The following is an 18043-nucleotide window of genomic DNA, read 5'->3' as shown; positions in this document are numbered from 1 at the left end:
TTCTCAAGATGCTGTCTAGGCCTGTCATTGCCCTTCTCCCAAGAAGCAGGCGTCTTTTAATTTCGTGGCTGCTGTCACCATCTGCAGTGATCATGGAGCCCAAGAAAGTAAAATCTCTCACTGCCTCCATTTCTTCCCCTTCTATTTGCCAGGAGGTGATGGGACCAGTGGCCATGATCTTTGTTTTTTTGATGTTGAGCCTCAGACCATATTAAGTAAAATGTGTGAAGATTGTCAGAAATCCTGAGCGATGGAAAGTAAGGGTTTTTTTTAATGTTTTGCTCCACTAGGTATCCAGTAGTCAAAAGGATCAATTGGTTCAGCTGGCTAATATCATAGACAACATGACCAAACAGGGCAAGAAAAATTCCATGCCAAACAGCCGAGCTGCTCCAAACAAGAAGAGTCCAGTTATAAAACCGCTGGTTCCTAAGCCGAAGTCAAAGCAGGTGAGCTTCATGTTGACTTACAGTCGTACCTTGGAAGTGGAATGGAATCCGTTTCAGACATCTGTTCAACTTCCAAAACAACCGGAAACCAAAGCACAGCTTCTGATTGGCTGCAGGGAGCTCCTGCAGCCAATCAGAAGTTGCGGAAGCCCCATCGTATGTTCAGGTTCCAAAGAATGTTCACAAACCGGAACACTCACTTCGGGTTTGCGGCGTTCGGGAGCCAAAATGTCTGAGTACCAAGGTGTTCGGGATCTAAGGTACAATTGTATTGGGGTGGAGCTCAGCTAATTTATTGTTGTCAGCTCATATCAAGTGCAAGAAATGTTGTACCCTAAGTGAGGGCTGTAAGATCAAGCATGAAGGTCAGTTTGTGAGATGAAGAAGTGAGGGAAACACAGAGTGAGCACCACTGAAGGGCCACAAAACAGGTCCTTTATAAGGCTTGTAAGACCACAGAGCCTAGGGCTTGCCAATCAGAAGCTTGGCGGTTCGAATCCCCGCGATGGGATGAGCTCCCGTTGCTCGGTCCCTGCTCCTGCCAACCTAGCAGTTCAAAAGCACGTCCAAGTGCAAGTAGATAAATAGCATGTCCAAGTGCAAGTAGATAAATAGCAAGTAGATAAATCTCCGGCGGGAAGGTAAATGGTGTTTCCGTGTGCTGCTCTGGTTTGCCAGAAGCGGCTTAGTCATGCTGGCCCCATGACCCAGAAGCTGTACGCCGGCTCCCTCGGCCAGTGAAGCGAGATGAGCGCCGCAACCCCAGAGTCGGCCATGACTGGACCTAATGGTCAAGGGTTCCTTTACCTTTTAGGATCCTTAATACTTTTTTTCATCATTTAAGAGTAGCATACTAGTGATTTTATTGGGAATACTAGGTGCTGCACAAAGACTAGATTATTGCATTTTCTCTCAAGGGCACACATTTTACCTGTTTTGCTTCTGAATTGTTGTTAGGTGTTGCTTGTTGGCACTGAAGAAGATTTTCATATCTGAAATTTGTTGGGCTCATCTCAAAAAACTGTTTTCCAGTCATTTGTTGACGGTTAGATTTATTGGTGTGGTGCACCATTCATAAATAACAATATGCACATGATAGAAAAGTGAACACGGAACAGTCAAGAGTTATTACTTTATCTCAAGATGTATACAATTTTTTGTTGGTTGTTTGACAGCATTTTTTTAAGTGGGTACAAAAGGATGTTGCGTGGTCAAAAAGCTAAGACCCTGGCATGCCTATTGTTTTGTTTTTCAATACAAAGAAACAGTAAGTAGGTGGAGATAAAATACATACATACAAACAATAAATGCACACACACACAAAGCAAAAGAAATGCTATCTCACTAACTTCTTCTGTTGTAGTTAATAATGCATTTAAAACTGTTGACTGGGAGGAAAAATTATCTATAAAGACACCCTTTCAAGGGAAATGTTTTAACATCAAGAGATGGGCGCCCAGGTATTTTATGGTTTGAAATGCATAAATAATACATGTTCACTGTGAATTTTAGGAATCTGTATCTAATTGTATAGGCTGCAGCAGCTGCATTTTTCCAGCCCCGGACACCTAGTACTGAAAAGAAGAACATAGGCGAGAGAGGAGGGGGAACTGAAGCACCCCCACCTGAACCACCTCAAACTCCAACTGAGAGCAGTGACAATAAAAGGTCAGTGTCCCAGGAAGGCAGTCCCAGTCTTTCCCATTGCCATTGTGGCAATTCTGGCTAATCCAGAAAGCTCCCCAGGCGTTCCAAAAGTTCCGCTGCAGAACATTTCAGAATCCCTTTCTCTTCTTCTTCTTCCTTTTTTCAAGGCCAAAGACTGGGTTCCAGATGTGGCTAGACGAGAACAGAAGCTGCATTGGGGCAGATAATCCTCATTTTGAAGAAACAGAGATAATAAAAGAAGGCATGAGTCGATTCAGAAATCTGTCTGCTGAAGAAAGGATGGTAATGGAGTTCCCCCATGGAATGTTCATTTGCTTCTTCTATAGAAATCCTTTTTCCCCCCCTGTTTCCTTTCCCCGTTCCTGGGTTCTGCGGCTTTTCCATTGTCTGCTCCAGCATTGTTACCGTGCCCCAGAATGAATGAACTTGGAGGTAGCTGCGTGAAGCATTAATCTGCACGTTTGGCACAGTATGGCCTATGTTGTGCCACGCCAGGTGTGTAGAAGCTCAGGCCCTCCAGGTTTTGCTGAACTACAACTCCCATCAGCCCCTGCAGGCATGGGGGTGGGGTAGCTAACGTCGCAGAAGACGTCATCTGGGTTCAAGATGACTTTGGCAGAATGGAGAACTGGGCCTAAGCTAACCAAATGAATTTCAGTAGGAAGAACTATAAGGCATGAAGAACCAGCCACACAAATAAAAGATGGGGGACACCTGGCTTGCCACTAGTAAATGTGAAAAGGATCTCGGGGTCTTAGCAGACCACAAGCTTAACATGAGTCAACAGTGTGAAATCACCCAGGGAGCTTTCATAGTAGAGATTTGAACCTATGTCTCTCCAGGTCTAGTTCAGTGCTAATCACTACAACATGCTAACTATAATATTTGCACTGCACTCCCTGCTCAACATCTCCCCATCTTTGCTGCAGTTGGAAATCTGGTCTAGGGGTGATGCCTTGAGAGAAGCCAGGATGCTGGGCTATAATTTTAATGCACCAGCCAGGCTCTTCTGATCTTATTATGTTAGGATTCAGTGCTGCTGAAGAAGTATCCCATTCCACAGAATTCAGTCACACTGTCTCACTCCTGCACTTTACCTCTGAGTAGCTGAATAATGGCAAATCCCTGCTACATTCGTTAATTGGTTTCCTCCCCTTCCCTAGGTCTGGACTGAGAAAGCCAAAGGAAAAGAAGCTGACGATTCGTCGGAAGGGAAAAAGCGGAAGCGCTTGGAAGTGGTTAACAGTGATGGGCAAGAAAGCCAAGGGAAAAAATCAAAGGAGGACACAAGCTCGGTCACAAAACCCAGTTCCATTCAGGAGTCTGCCATTGCAAAGCTATCAGCATTTGCCTTCAAGCAGAGATAAACCAGCCTGTGCTTTTCTAAGGGTACCTTGTGGGTTAACTTTAACCTATTTTGAACCAGCCTCCAAACAGGTGTTGCCCTTTTTATGTCATGCCACACATTTAGTTGGTCCCAGTAAGCCAAATCCAAATATTCCTGGCATGAGACCTGTTATTTCAATAGTGCACCGTGTTTCCTTTGGGACTGCACCATGGCAGTAGAAAGCAGATATGGCCAAGGAGAAAAGAGAGAGAGTCCATTCCATAGATGTCCACTGTTCCCGCTTGACACTGTTCTTCTGACCTTCTGTTTTCCACTACTTCCTTGTTGCTTTTCCTTTTTAAGTTACAGAATGTGTGAAAGCCTTTGTTAGGGTCTGGCACTTTGGGGGTTTGCCTGTCTTGCAGCAAGAGCCTTGTGAGCTTTTGACTTAACTCACTGATAGGTGAATGGAGAACAGTGGAGCCATTCAACCCATTTCCCACCCAGCCATGTTGAAGAAGAATCATTCACCCAACACCCATCTGGTTTGTGTAATTTCCCCCCTGATCTACGTAGGAAAGGAATGTAGGAGAGACTTGTCTCTTAGGCCGGTGTAGCTAGCGCAGTGCCCTCAAAATGTTGCTGGACTCCCCATTGGCCCCATCCAGCCTAGCCAGTGATCGTGGATGATGGGTGTTGTAGTCCAACAACTTCTGGAGGGCATCACATTAAATACTCCTGCCTTAGGCATGTGGGCATCATCGGGTATATCTTGAGTTCTGCATAGCAAATGTTTTTCTTCCAAATGCTGGAATTTTGGTATTTTTATGTAATGGTTCTACTAAATAAAGTGGTGACATTTGTATATCTTCTTGTTGTTGTTGTTTAGTCGTTTAGTCGTGTCCGACTCTTCGTGACCCCATGGACCAAAGCACACCAGGCACTCCTGTCTTCCACGGCCTCCTTCAGTTTGGTCAAACTCATGCTGGTAGCTTCGAGAACACTATCCAACCATCTCGTCCTCTGTCGTCCCCTTCTCCTTGTGCCCTCCATCTTTCACAACATCAGGGTCTTTTCCAGGGAGTCTTCTCTTCTCCTGAGGTGGCCAAAGTCTTGGAGCCTCATCTTCAGGATCTGTCCTTCCAGTGAGCACTCAGGGCTGATTTCCTTCAAAATGGATAGGTTTGATCTTGCAGTCCATGGGACTCTCCAGAGTCTACTGCAGCACCATAATTCAAAGGCATCAATTCTTCGGCGATCAGCCTTCTTTATGGTCCAGCTCTCACTTCCATACATCACTACTGGGAAAACCATAGCTTTAACTATACGGACCTTTGTTGGCAAGGTGATGTCTCTGCTTTTTAAGATGCTGTCTTGTATATCTTAGTTGATGAATACTTTGTTTTCACTTATCTCAGATGCAAGTTTTATATTTGGGTAGATCTGTTTTGTCCCCTGCAACTTAACTGATGAGAGAAGAAATCCTTCTCCCCTCCCCTCATATGTCAGTTCAGCTCCCAGCACTTTGGAGCCCTGGAGAGGAAGGACTTTGAGCCTACAGAACAGGAATGGGTAACTTGTGCCCCTCTAAATAGTGCTGGACTCCCAACTCCCATCATCCCTAGGTCCCTTGGCCGTGCTAGCTGGGGCTGCTGGGAGTTGGCGCCTAACAACATCTGGAGGGACATGACCTTCCCATCCCTGTGAAATAGGGCATAACCACTTTTAACCTTGCTACAGCCAAGTTGATGATAGCCAAAGAAGCAGTTATCACAGCCATTGTTATAGTAAACTCTGTTGGACTCAATAAATTCACTAATTCATCGGAAGGATACTGTGATCTAAGTATGAAATTGTATAATCGATCCAAGGATAACAGTGCCCCAAGGTAAATGAGCAAAGAGATGGAGGAGCACAGCTGTCCTGAATTGCAAATCAAAAGACTGTCCTTCCCCATCCCACTTTCATTCAGAGGCATTTGGAGAGGGCTTCAGTTTTAAGAAAGCAAGGGGGCGGTTGGCTAGTCTTAATGGACTGGATAAAAATGGACTGTGAGCCAGGGATGTCTAGTTCGGAGCTCAGGCATTCAGCAGATGGCTTGCCTAAGGTTGCCAGTCTCTGCATCTGTAGCCCTTTCATTGTGGAATTAAAAAATATGCTGAACTGCCTTGCAGAGCTACCTTAAAGATTACGGAGGCAGGTTATGTAGAAAAGCTCTTAAGGTGCTTCGTACATGATAAAGTCTGGTTGTGAATCCAGTGACCAGAGGAGGAATGACCAAGCCCCTGTTGTTTGCCTTCAGCATCTGATAACCCAAGCTATGCTGCTTCTGAGTATGAAAGTTTATTGTTTGGGTCTATTCTTGGATATTAGCCATCTCATCCATGAAGCCAAGCTCCATGTTTCCTGCTTGGCAGGGGGTTGGACTCGATGGCCCTTGTGGTCTCTTCCAACTCTATGATTCTATTCTATGTGGAAATTCAGCATTCACCCAGGTCTCAGCGGTGCAGATTCTCTGACCCACACCCTCCCCGTAGCTGCACTTTGAGTTTTTAAACCGCTGGGGTTGCTTCCATGTTAACTTCTTTTTTTTTGGAATCTGCCGTCATTTGTTCACTTGTTTTTTATGAAACATCCAGACGATGCTGTCAGTCTGCTCCACTCTGGAGTTCGCATTCCTTATCTGGACCTGTGATTGAATGCTGATGCTTTTCTGTAAGCAGTGAGATTTAGTTCTTCTCTATCTGTGCCTAGGTAAAGGTAAAGGGACCCCTGACCATTAGGTCCAGTCGTGGCCGACTCTGGGGTTGCGGTGCTCATCTCGCTTTATTGGCCGAGGGAGCCGGCGTACAGCTTCCGGGTCATGAGGCCAGCATGACTAAGCCGCTTCTGGCGAACCAGAGCAGCGCACGGCAACGCCGTTTACCTTCCCGCTGGAGCGGTACCTATTTATCTACTTGCACTTTGACGTGCTTTCAAACTGCTAGGTTGGCAGGAGCAGGGACCGAGCAATGGGAGCTCACCCTGTCGCAGGGATTCGAACCGCCGACCTTCTGATCTGCAAGTTCTAGGCTCTGTGGTTTAACCCACAGCGCCACCCGTGTCCTTAATCTGTGCCTATGATGAAACACTAAAAGCAGGACTGCCAGATATATGCAACTTGGCTAATTGACTGCTTTCACCACCTCATTGTGAGTTACATCTGGGGGATAAGTGAAGAGTTTCCCAATAATCAGCCTCTTTTAATTACCCCAGTGTTCATTTCTGTTTCCAAGAGGGAGCCTTTAATGACTGCTCAATTAAAGCCCCCCACCCCAGACAAATCAACAGGCAGCATTGAAACAGACTTAACCTGCAAACAAGATTATAATTAATTCTAGCGAGGAACTTAGCTGCATGCAGTTTACATAATTGTGAGCAACTATTATGGAAGGATCTTGGCCATGGCGAAGAACATAAAATTGTATTGCGTTTAGTGCTGTGTGGAAGTCCTGTTTTAATTCAGCTTCCATCTAATTTCTGATAAGCAATACCCCTGCATAGAATATTGGAGTTGATGGGATCTCAAAAGGTCATCCAGCCGAAGCAGAGGTCATCCTCTGCTACAGCATTCCTGAAAGGTGGAATCCCAGTCTGGAAGGAGAGTCCACTTCTTTCCAAGTTTGCTGCATTGTCTAGCTGACACCCCTTCAGATATCTGAAGGATGTTTATCCTGTCACTTTTAAATTGCATTTTCTCTTGGCTAAACAACTCTCTTAAGATTTCCTCCCTTACCACATTCTTCCCTGGACGCTAGAGGATTCCAGCATGCAAATAAACCTAAGCTTTTTCATGGAGGGCAGGGCGGGGAGGGGACATTATCTGAAGCTCACTGTTTGGTTTTGCAGATGTGTTGAAATCTGGGGACACGGCCTTCTGTTTATTGATTAAACAAGATGTAATACCTGGCCTTAGGGCAACCTTTGCCCTGACCCTAGGCTCAATAGTTTATCTGTTACAACATACCATCCTTGCCGTGGATCACAAAGCTGGAGAAAATGATTACACGCACTGAAAAAAAAGTTAGAAGTAAAGAATGTGGAGACTCGCGTCAAGCAGCATAACATACAGAAGAAGAAGAGTTTGGATTTGATATCCCGCTTTATCACTACCCTAAGGAGTCTCAAAGTGGCTAACAATCTCCTTTCCCTTAGCAATCTTAGCAAACGGGTGATGCACAGTGTTCTGGGTATCTTTTACAGAAAGGTCCTTGCTGGTGGTAGCACCGCATCTATGAAATAGCCTCCCAAGAAAGACTCACCTAGTGTCTTCTCTATGGTGTTGTAAATAAAAATATGCCCTTTTCCCTTATGGGGTATCCAAGAGCCCATATAGAGTCCTTACATAGGTTCCCTATTGGTAGGAGAAAATAACAGAGGCCAACCAGAGAATATTGAGAAGCAAAGCAGCTAGTAAGCCTGATCTTTATTGATCTGTTGCAACATGGTGCTCCCCTCACTCGCAGGAAAGGAGGAGGACCCAGAACCAAGGTGTGCAAGACCTTATAAAGACTTTTGAAATTCCCATTCTCTAGATCAAGACCACCCCCAGAAACATTACACATACATCACAGAAGGGGTGTAACCTAAGACCACCCCTCAGATACATCCCACCTACATCACAGAAATTTAAATGTTGTTTTTCTCCTGTCACAGTTTATCTCCTGTCTGGCAGGTTACTTGATTGGATTGCCTGGGGAGCCTGGCCATTCTTTTGTAGTGGTAAAATACTTATTTCCTGGGCCAGGTCACAGGCTCACACCTTATTCAAACAGACATATCCTTGAGACAGGATTTGTGAGGAAAGAGACAATGGGGAGGCTTTTCCAGTTTAACCTTGCAGAGAAAGGATTTGGTCAGTTTAGGAATCAAAATGGTTCCAGGTTGGTCTTCCTGTGTTGATCTATGTATGTGCAGTTATGAACATTACCATATATCTAAGACCATAAAATTCCTATCACAATGGTCTTCTCAGCCCTGGAGAACATTGACCCAGGCCTTTTCATTTGGGGGGAGCACAGGCAGAAGTGCCGTGTTCATCTGCATCAGCCCAACCGGACACCTTCATCTGCCCCAGCCGCAACAAAACATGTCCCTCCCGTATCGGTCTCTACAGCCACAGCAGGCGCTGTAACTCTTCAATGATTTGACTTCTCCCCCAAAGGTGCACTCCTCCACTGTCTCCCAAGACAGACGGATGCCCACCAACAGTTACAAAGCACTTAACGGTTTCTATATTTTGGAAAGCTCTCTGTCTCCACGCTGTATTCAGACACCTCTTAAGGTACTATATGTTATGAAAAAGGAGCAAAGCAGAAGTGAGCTCCAAGTGGCTGGAATGGAAAACAGGATGCGGATGTTATGGGACTGTACCGTGGGAACCAGGGACGGTCTATTCAGTGCACTGAGCACCGGATGTTAGCTCAGAGTGGCACATGACCCTGTACTGGAAGTACATGGGTGGAGTTATTCTCTCTGTGCAGTTGGGATGAGAGAGTACAGACATGATTTCTCTGTACTGCTGGAAAGACAGGAATAAAGGCATGTAAATATATTTCTGTCTGTCTCTTTCCCCTCCCTGGGGGGAGGAATGGTGTGTTCTTCTTCACGTTGGGAAGAATCGCCGATAAAGACCTCGCCTTGATCTTGCCGGGAGTCGCAGGCAGGGAGGTCAACAAGGATTCAAGCCGGGCACCTGGAGGGTGGCCAATTCCTCTGAACTTCGCTGGCTCTGCTGGCTTGAATCAACACTATAGCCAAATTTGGACATTGCGGAGCAGGTTTCGGACTATGGACGCCATTGGGTGCCATTTTGAAGCAAGATGGCAGACTGAACCTTTCAAAACAACACTGATTAGGACACCTAAAATATTGTAACTGTCATGTTCCTGAGTCACACCATTGGCGCATCTATTCCAAAGCAGATGTTCTGCCACTGAGATACATTCCTACCCCATAGTTATGGCTGAGGGTGGCATCCGTAATTTCTGCAACAATTTTGCTACACAAAATTATCTTCGGCTCATCGTGAGGCTAGGAGAGTTGGACCGGTTGCCATGTATGCAGAGCTGGATGTGGTACACAAAATGCACTCCTCTGAAATTATTGGGGAGAAAGGAGAGTTCTCAGCAGAACAATAGGCTTATAAAAATTGAGACTCTCTTCACTTTGGGGGGGGGGGAGGATGATGGAGAGAGGCTACAAACCTCACTGAATTACTTGCACATGTCGCCAGTTAATCCTTTGCACCACATACACTCCATGCGGATCTCCTGTTTTGAGTAAAAATGCATTTAAAGTAGTTGAAATGTTGCAATATTTATGTTGTTTTCCTTCTCCTCTGGCTTCTGTAGACTTAAAAGAAATCTACAATATTTTCAAAATGTTCTTTGCAACCATCCTCTGGAGTAGAACTCTTTTCACCATGGTGATGATGATTAAAAGAAGACTTCATAATAGTTTATAATTAACAAGGAAACAAAGATCCCTCAAGCCAAGGAAATGGGCTTCATCTTGTGTTGAAAGTTGCATGTGTCATTTTGCTGTTACAGCCCTGATAGTGATGGTGCTACCCCCCCCACTGGATCTTTGTTCTCTCTATCTGGGATTCTGCAAACACCACAACTGAGCACTGAGCTGTCCGTTCTGTTTTATCTTTTGTTTTGAATTATCTTCTTTGGCGATCACTCATAGCCAAGTAAGGTTGTCTTCCATGAACACGGTCTTAGCAGTGTGTCTGTAAGTGAGTGTGGAGTCCAGTTCTGGACCCGCACATCCTTCCACAGTGGGGACATAGGTTTCCGGGCAGGAGTTCATTACGGAGAGGGTTTGCTAAGTGTGCCTTCCTCTTACTACGTTTCTCCCTTTTGTCCTGAGTTCGAGCGTCTTCAAAGTCCATGACACCTTTGGTAAAGGCTGTTCTCCAATTGGAGCACTTGCAGGCCAGTGTTTCCCAGTTGTTGGTGTTTATACTACATTTTTGGAGGGACGCGGGTGGCGCTGTGGGTTAAACCACAGAGCCTAGGGCTTGCCGATCAGAAGGTCGGCGGTTCGAATCCCCGCGACAGGGTGAGCTCCCGTTGCTCAGTCCCTGCTCCTGCCAACCAAGCAGTTCGAAAGCACATTAAAGTGCAAGTAGATAAATAGGTACCGCTCCAGCGGGAAGGTAAACGGCGTTTCCGTGCGCTGCTCTGGTTCGCCAGAAGCGGCTTAGTCATGCTGGCCACATGTCCTGGAAGCTGTTTGCCAGCTCCCTCGGCCAATAAAGCGAGATGAGCGCCGCAACCCCAGAGTCGGCCACGACTGGACCTAATGGTCAGGGGTCCTTATACTACATTTTTAAAGATTTGCATTGAGAGAGTCTTTAAACCTCTTTTGTTGACCACCAGCATTACGCTTTCCATGTTCGGAATAGAGTAGTTGCTTTGGAAGACGATAATCAGGCATCTGCACAACATGACCAGTCCAACAAAGTTGATGTTGAGGAATCATTACTTCGACACTGGTGATCTTTGCTTCTTCCAGTACACTGGCTTTGCTCACAAGGATGATAGGAACATGCAAGCCCATTCACCACGACAAGGTGATGATTCAGCGAGCGAGGTTTTGAATGATACCAGGTGCCCAAAAGGGACAAAGAGGAAATGAGTCACCAAAGCGTATTTATGACATATTTTCCTTACCCAGGCCCTTATCTCCTCGACAACTAACAATTTCCTCCATTTCATTTGGCAGCAGGAATACTGACCACCGAGCTAACAGAGCTCTGCAGCGAAGAGGCAAAAAAGCAGTGGAAAAAAACAAAACAAAAAAACAACGCACAGACAAGATCAAAGTCTTCAAAAGTAGTGGAGCTATCTGGTGCAATCTTCCTTCCTATTACAGTGCTGGAATAGGTTGAGAGGGTTAAACCTCACTCCCAATGACAGCTACCAACCTAGATATGGCTGAGGAGGGACACTGTGTGCCTGTCTCCATGGGAGAGAAAGTGTGTCTGCGTCTATATCTGCACTGTGTGGCCTTGGCAATCACTGATACGGAGCTCTCAGTAGGTTGGCAGTGAGGAAATGGCAGGTTTTCAGGGTCAAAAAGGTTGCCTGTGCTCAAGGCCAGATCAAAACATTTTGCTGCCTGCGTTGCATGACAAGATGGTGCACACAAACACACACACATGCCCAGTTACACACAAAGTAGCCGACTAGACTAGCAATGGACTAGCAATAGCTCAGTATGGCAGAAGCTCTCTAATTTTTCAGGCAGGCATGTATTTCTCAGTCTTTCCTGGAGATGCTGAGATTGAGCCTGGAACCTTCTGCAGAGAAAGCAGATTGAATTGAAATTGAACTACTTTATTCAATCAATCAATCAATCTTTATTATGGTCCAGAGACCCAACAAATCGTTACAAAGCAATGCACAATTCAGACAGCCTACCTCCAGGTTAAACAAGCATCTTGTTCAGACCTAGAGATCATTGGTTCTTGCAACCACCGATAAAAACTTCAAAATACTTTATTGTCACTTGTACAACTTGTATACAGTGAGATTACACGAGCACCCCCCACTCAGCTCTCTTAGTCTTAATTCCCCTCGTTTACTGACGCACACCCACCAAACCCGAAAGTCAGTTGCCCTGTTGTTATCTTTTCATTCAGCAGCCTAACAGCCCACGGATAGAAGCTGTTCTTTACCCTGTTGGTGTGACTAATCCTGCTTCTATATCTTCTGCCTGAGGGCAGGAGAGCAAGAAAGTGCCGGCCAGGGGGGTGAATAATCATCCCTGAGAATTTTCCTCACTCTCCTGAGGCAACGTTCTTCCACAATGTCATCCAGTGGATTGGCGGGACAGCCCATAATATATTGTGCTGTATTCACCACCCTCTGTAGGCACTTCCTATCAGTTGATGTCAAACCATCGTACCACGCAGATGGAGTCTCTGTTGGGCTTTCTTAACCACCTGGGTTGTATTGATTTTCCAAGTAAGGCCTTCACTGAGATAAACTCCTAAGAAGTTTGTTCATGCCACTGAGCAACAGCCAGGTGTGGGACAGGCCACACGGTGTACACAGTGTTGTGTAGTGGTTAGAGTTTTGGACTAGGATCTGGGAGACCAGGGTTCGAATCCCCACTCAGCCAAGAAGCTCATTGGGTAACTTAGAGCCAGCCACTGCTTCTTGCAGAATCATAAAATTGTAGGGCTGGGCTGCCACGGAGAAAGGCAGGATACAAATGCGAAAATCTGTTCCTACTCTGATTCGTTCCTCTCATTCCAGGTCTCCTTTCCTCTAAGGAGACTTCAGGCCATTTTGCACTTGCTACGTTTATTATAACATGACCAGTGCATGCCTTTCTTCATGGGGAGGAAAACCCGAATGGTTTGATGGTGATATAAATGCAGTCCCTGAAAGGAAGCGGCGTCTCTAGTGCCCGATATTACCCCAGCTGAAACAGACATGGCTTAAGTGAGCCTGTGGTTCACTCCCACTGGTATCTCCTTACGAGTTTTCAGGAAACATTTAGCATGTGCAGAAATAGACGTCTTCCTGAGAGCTTCCTCCAGCCAGAGAGTGGAGGGCTCAGTAGCCAATATTATGCATGCATGAATTTAATAATATGCATTGTACATATCTTGAAAGCTGAGACACTCCCTGCCCACAGGTTCATTCTCTGGGGTATCTTAATCTATTTTCTATTTGTTTTATACACTGTTTTTCTTCTTGTATGTCTGGGTAGCGTGCAAAGGAGGTTATCTCACTTTGGCATTGCAAAGACCTGGGGCTCATGAATAGGAGTTTGAACCCTTTTCTCCTCTGTGCACTAAGCCTTCCTGGAACCACTCGCAAGGCACTTCATATGCATTATTCACTAACCCACACACCAGTCCTGCAAGGCAGGCCATTATTATTATTCAACGTCTCTCTTTTCCCTGCTCTCTGGCTGTTATGCACACCCTCACTTCTCTGAGCAGGGAAAAAGCTCCTGGGACACAAGACTCACTCAGTTGGGGTTTCTCTGGAAGGAGGACGCTACTTACTCCCCCCCCCCCACACAATGGGAACTTTTGAGGAACTGAGTACAGCCAAGAATAAATATTATTAATAGCTGATTGCGCTGGAAAGTCAGATTTCATATCTGACTGGATATGGGTAATATTGGTACCAGCATGAGTTTGACCAAACTGCGGAGGCAGTGGAAGACAAGAGTGTCTGGCGTGGGGTCACGAAGAGTCGGACACGACTAAACGACTAAACAACAACAACAACAAATATTGGTACATTATTTAATGATGGACATTGGCTATTTTGCAATGAATTAATGTGTAACAACTAATGTTGTAAGACTCCTTCTTTAGAGGTTTCTAAGCAGAGGTTGTCTTTGTCCATGGAGTTTTCTTGGCAGGGATACTGGAGTGGCTTGCCGGTTCCTGCTCCAGGTAGATAACGTTTGGTCAAAACTCTCCATTATGACCTGTCCATCTTGGGTGGCCCTGCACGGCATAGCTCATAGCTTCTCTGAGTTATTCAGTCCCCTTCGCCATGACAAGGCAGTGATCCACTGGAAGGACAGATTGTGAAGTTGAGGCTCCAATACTTTGGCCACGTCATGAGAAGAGAAGACTCCCTGGAAAAGACCCTGATGTTGGGGAAGATGGAGGGCACAATGAGAAGGGGACGACAGAGGACAAGATGGTTGGACAGTGTTCTCGAAGCTACCAGCATGAGTTTGACCAAACTTCGGGGGGCGGTGGAAGACAGGAGGGCCTGGCGTGCTCTGGTCCGTGGGGTCACGAACAGGCGGACACGACTAAACGACTAAACAACAACAACAAGCAGAGGTTGGATGGTCATCTGTCCTGGATGCTTTCAAAAAAAGCCCAAACAAAACAAGAACGAAAGAGAATTGGATTCCACGCTGGTCATTTGGGTTTTTGCGATTTCACATTGTTTTGATGCTTTCATGATTTTATCGTACCCGTCGGCCAGGATATTATTTTTTTAAGAGTTGGCGGTGCGCAAAGATCCTTATGAACCAAATAAAAGCCATCAGACAGCCTGCTGCGACTACCCGGGCTTTTCCTGCGCTCCCCACGGCGACCCAGCCTCTCCCACTTCGACAGGGGTCCCTCCGCGTCCCCGCTTGCCCCACCCTGGGCTCCCCCGGCCGCCCGCCGCTACCCCCGCTTCCGCCCGTGGAGCTCGCCGGCCGCCTGATCCGCTTACAGGCTGCCAGGGCGGGTGACGCACGGGCAGGGGAGCCCAATAGGAGCTGCGCCGAAGCCTGGCGCGTTATAAAGTGGGGCGAGCCGACCGGGGGAAAGTCCGAGGGTGGAGCCGAGGGAAAGCCAGGGCCGGATCCTGACATCGGTGTTCTTTTCCCTCCTCCGTCGAGGCGCGCCACGCTTTTCCCTGCCGGAACACGCTGCGCCAGGAACTTCCCAACCTCTCCAGCGCCAAGGCGCACGGGTCACCGCTTTGGCGCACCGTCTCCAGCGCTGGAGACAACGCTGCGCTGCGGATCCCTGCGCTCCTCGTGTATAGAAAGACTTGCCCCCTCCGTCTGAGACCGGGCACGGACCCCCGGGTGTTCGTTCCTCCAGGGCGCGCGTCCTTTTGCGCGCAAAGTCGCCAGATCCAGCCCGCATCTCCAGAGTTTTCCCCAGCCGCACGGAGAGCTCTCCCGGTTCCGGAGGGATGGAGAAGGTGAAGGCGCGGGCGCTGCTGGAGCAGCCTCTGCGAGCCGCCAGCTACAACGGCTACGCGCTGGCGGAGAAGCCGCCGCAGGCGCTGCCCGGCCGCTCCTCCGCGGACGCGCCGCGCTGCCCCAAGGCTGCAGCCAGCTCTTTCGAGAGCTGGAGAGAGGAGCGCACCCGCAGCGAGGAAGACAACGAGATGAACCTGCCCGGCTTGGCCGCCGCCTACAGCACCATCCTGCGCGCCCTGGGCGAGGACCCCGAGCGCCAGGGGCTCCTCAAGACCCCCTGGAGGGCGGCCACCGCCATGCAGTTCTTCACCAAAGGCTACCAAGAGACCATCACAGGTGAGCAGGGCTCCGGTGCACGAGGCTGCACCTGGAGAACAGATCCCCGCCAAACTAAAAACAAAGCAGAATGCCCAGTGCTTTGCATTGTTCCTGTTCCCAACGGCCCTGTGGGGTAGGCAGGCTGCTCTTCTCAAATTAGGGGCAATTTGAGCTGGCTGTAATGTCCTGGTTCCAGTAAATGAATGTGCTTAAAGTTCCTTTCAGGCACCCTCACTGTTCTCATGGGGTAGATTATAGCAGACTCAGTGCCTACCAGCTGTTTCGGACTGCAGTGCCCACTAGGCAGTGCTGCCCAGGGCTGGTGGCCTTGTTTTAGTCCAAAGCAACCAGAGGGCAACCAGAATGGAGAAAGGTTGGGAAAGAGACTTGCCTGAGGCCCCTTGAGGGCATCCATGGCTCACCCTGCAGGAGATTACAAAAGTGGGCAAGTGAATTTCTAATGAAATCATTGTTACTTTGGAAACACCTTGGAATTTAAGAAGCTGGCTTGTATAGAGTCAAGCTGTCTAGCTCAGTATGCCCACACTGACTGGCAGCAGCAGGTCTGCAGCATTTCAGACAAGGAGTGTATCCCAGGTATAATTGGAGATCATCATCATCATCCAATAATTTATTATTTATACCCCGCCCATCTGGCTGGGTTTCCCCAGCCACTCTGGGTGGCTCCCAACAGAATAATAATAATAATAATAATAATAAAGCAATAAAACATCAAACATTAAAAACTTCCCTAAACAGGGCTGCCTTTAGATGTCTTCTAAAAGTTTGGTAGTTGTTGTTCTCTTTGACATCTGGTGGGAGGGTGTTCCACAGGGAGGGTGCCACCACCGAGAAGGCCCTCTGCCTGGTTCCCTGTAACTTCACTTCTCACAGTGAGGGAACCACCAGAAATGCCCTTGGAGCTGGACCTCAGTGTCCGGGCTGAACGATGGGGGTGGAGACGCTCCTTCAGCTATACTGGACCGAGGCCGTTTAGGGCTTTAAAGATGCTTCCAAGGATTGGACCAGGGGCCTTCTGCAGGCTCCTCCCATTTTAAGATGACTTTAAAAGTTAATACTAAACTTCAGTTTTAATGAATGAAACAACTTTAAACTGCTGGGTCACTTTGTATGGCGCCGGCATAGCAAAGCAGCTAAGAAAACCGAGGTCTTGTTCTCACTCCTGTTTACTAGTTGTGTATCTCATGCTGGGTTTTTAATCCCTGCTCACAGGACATCATCCAGAATGCAAGCATATCCTGTACTTTGTTGTGAAATAATACCATCTGGGGCACTGTTTCTCCAACCAGCTTCACACAGACCTGAGTCCTTAAGGCTAAAACCACTCTTAACCTCTAGACAAGGTGTGGAGTCCTTTGCATAGGGTAAAGACATCCCGCCCCCATAAGTGTCCCCTGGTGTGAACACACCTTCAGTTGTGAATTAGAAACTCCTGGGTCTGAATCTTATCTCTTTCCGAACTCCATCTGCGGTCTGGTCTCAGAGGAGTCTTCCCTTCCTCCCTCTGTCTTCCCCTCTCCTCTCCCTCTGACTAGTGGCTCTCCAGGATTTCAAACAGGGCTGTTGTGTTTGGCCAATATATAAATAATAACATTATTATTAGCATTATTATTAGTACTATGTACACCAGGGTTTCCCAAACTTGGGTCTCCAGCTGTTTTCGGACTGCAATTTCCGTCACCCCTGATCGCTGGTCTTGCTAGTTAGGGATGATGGGAGTTGTAGTCCAAAAACAGCTGGAGACCCAAGTTTGGGAAACATCGGTGTGTCCACCAGCTAGCAGGGTTTCGGGTTGGGGTCTCTTTCAGCTTTGAGGATTGAATCTCTGAAATTTTCTGCATGCAAAGTTAATGCCTGTCCCTGACCCATGACCCATTCCCTAAAAATAAATGATGGCTTAGAGCAGGCATGTCCAAAGTCCGTTTCGGGGGCCTGTCGGATTAATCCGGCCCCTGTGGTAGTTTATTTCCTGGAGTAAAATCCTAAAAAAAGCCCAACAACTTTGCGGTAAAATCATAAAAAGAAGGAGCGTCTCCACACCCATCGTTCTGCCCGGACGCTGAGGTCCAGCGCTGAGGGCCTTCTGGCGGTTCCCTCACTGCGAGAAGCCAAGTTACAGGGAACAAGGCAGAGGGCCTTCTCGGTGGTGGTGCCTGCCCTGTGAAACGCCCTGCCACCAGATGTCAAGGCAATAAAAAACTACCAGATTTTTAGAAGACATCTGAAGGCAGCCCTCTTTAGGGAAGCTTTTAAAGTTTAACAGACTACTGTACTTTAATGCTTTGTTGGAAGCTGTCCAGAGTGGCTGGGGAAACCCAGCCAGATGGGCGGGGTATAAATAATAAATTCTATTCTATTCTAAAAAAAGCTCAACAACTTAATCCTAAAAAAAGCTCAAAAGCCCTCACGCATGTTCACTTCATCAAATCTGTCCCTCTTTGAAAAAAGTTGGAACACCCCTGGCTTAGAGTTACATGCCATTATAACAAGTGCACTTGCCCCATGGGTTTTTGCAATGCTA

At 47.2% G+C, this 18043-nt stretch overlaps 2 protein-coding genes across 3 annotated transcripts in view; both read left to right on the top strand.

The window, feature by feature from the left end:
• The window catches only part of WDHD1 (WD repeat and HMG-box DNA binding protein 1), a 34925-nt gene extending 30614 nt beyond the window's left edge, over positions 1 to 4311 (top strand). For both annotated transcript variants that reach the window (XM_053389800.1, XM_053389703.1), the window contains exons 24-27: positions 291 to 449; positions 1984 to 2117; positions 2264 to 2399; positions 3281 to 4311. In XM_053389800.1, coding sequence (XP_053245775.1) covers positions 291 to 449; positions 1984 to 2117; positions 2264 to 2399; positions 3281 to 3484 — 633 coding nt within the window. In that variant the 3' untranslated portion in view covers positions 3485 to 4311. The remainder of the gene's footprint in view (positions 1 to 290; positions 450 to 1983; positions 2118 to 2263; positions 2400 to 3280) is intronic.
• A 10445-nt stretch (positions 4312 to 14756) lies between these two features.
• GCH1 (GTP cyclohydrolase 1) overlaps positions 14757 to 18043 on the top strand; it is a 40532-nt gene continuing 37245 nt past the window's right edge. The window contains exon 1 of the mRNA XM_053391053.1: positions 14757 to 15519. Within this exon, the coding sequence (XP_053247028.1) occupies positions 15174 to 15519 (346 nt within the window). The 5' untranslated portion in view covers positions 14757 to 15173. The remainder of the gene's footprint in view (positions 15520 to 18043) is intronic.

This window comes from Podarcis raffonei, chromosome 1 (genome assembly GCF_027172205.1).
Source record: "Podarcis raffonei isolate rPodRaf1 chromosome 1, rPodRaf1.pri, whole genome shotgun sequence".
NCBI classification, from domain to species: domain Eukaryota; kingdom Metazoa; phylum Chordata; class Lepidosauria; order Squamata; family Lacertidae; genus Podarcis; species Podarcis raffonei.
This window is presented reverse-complemented; position numbering and strand designations above follow the sequence as displayed.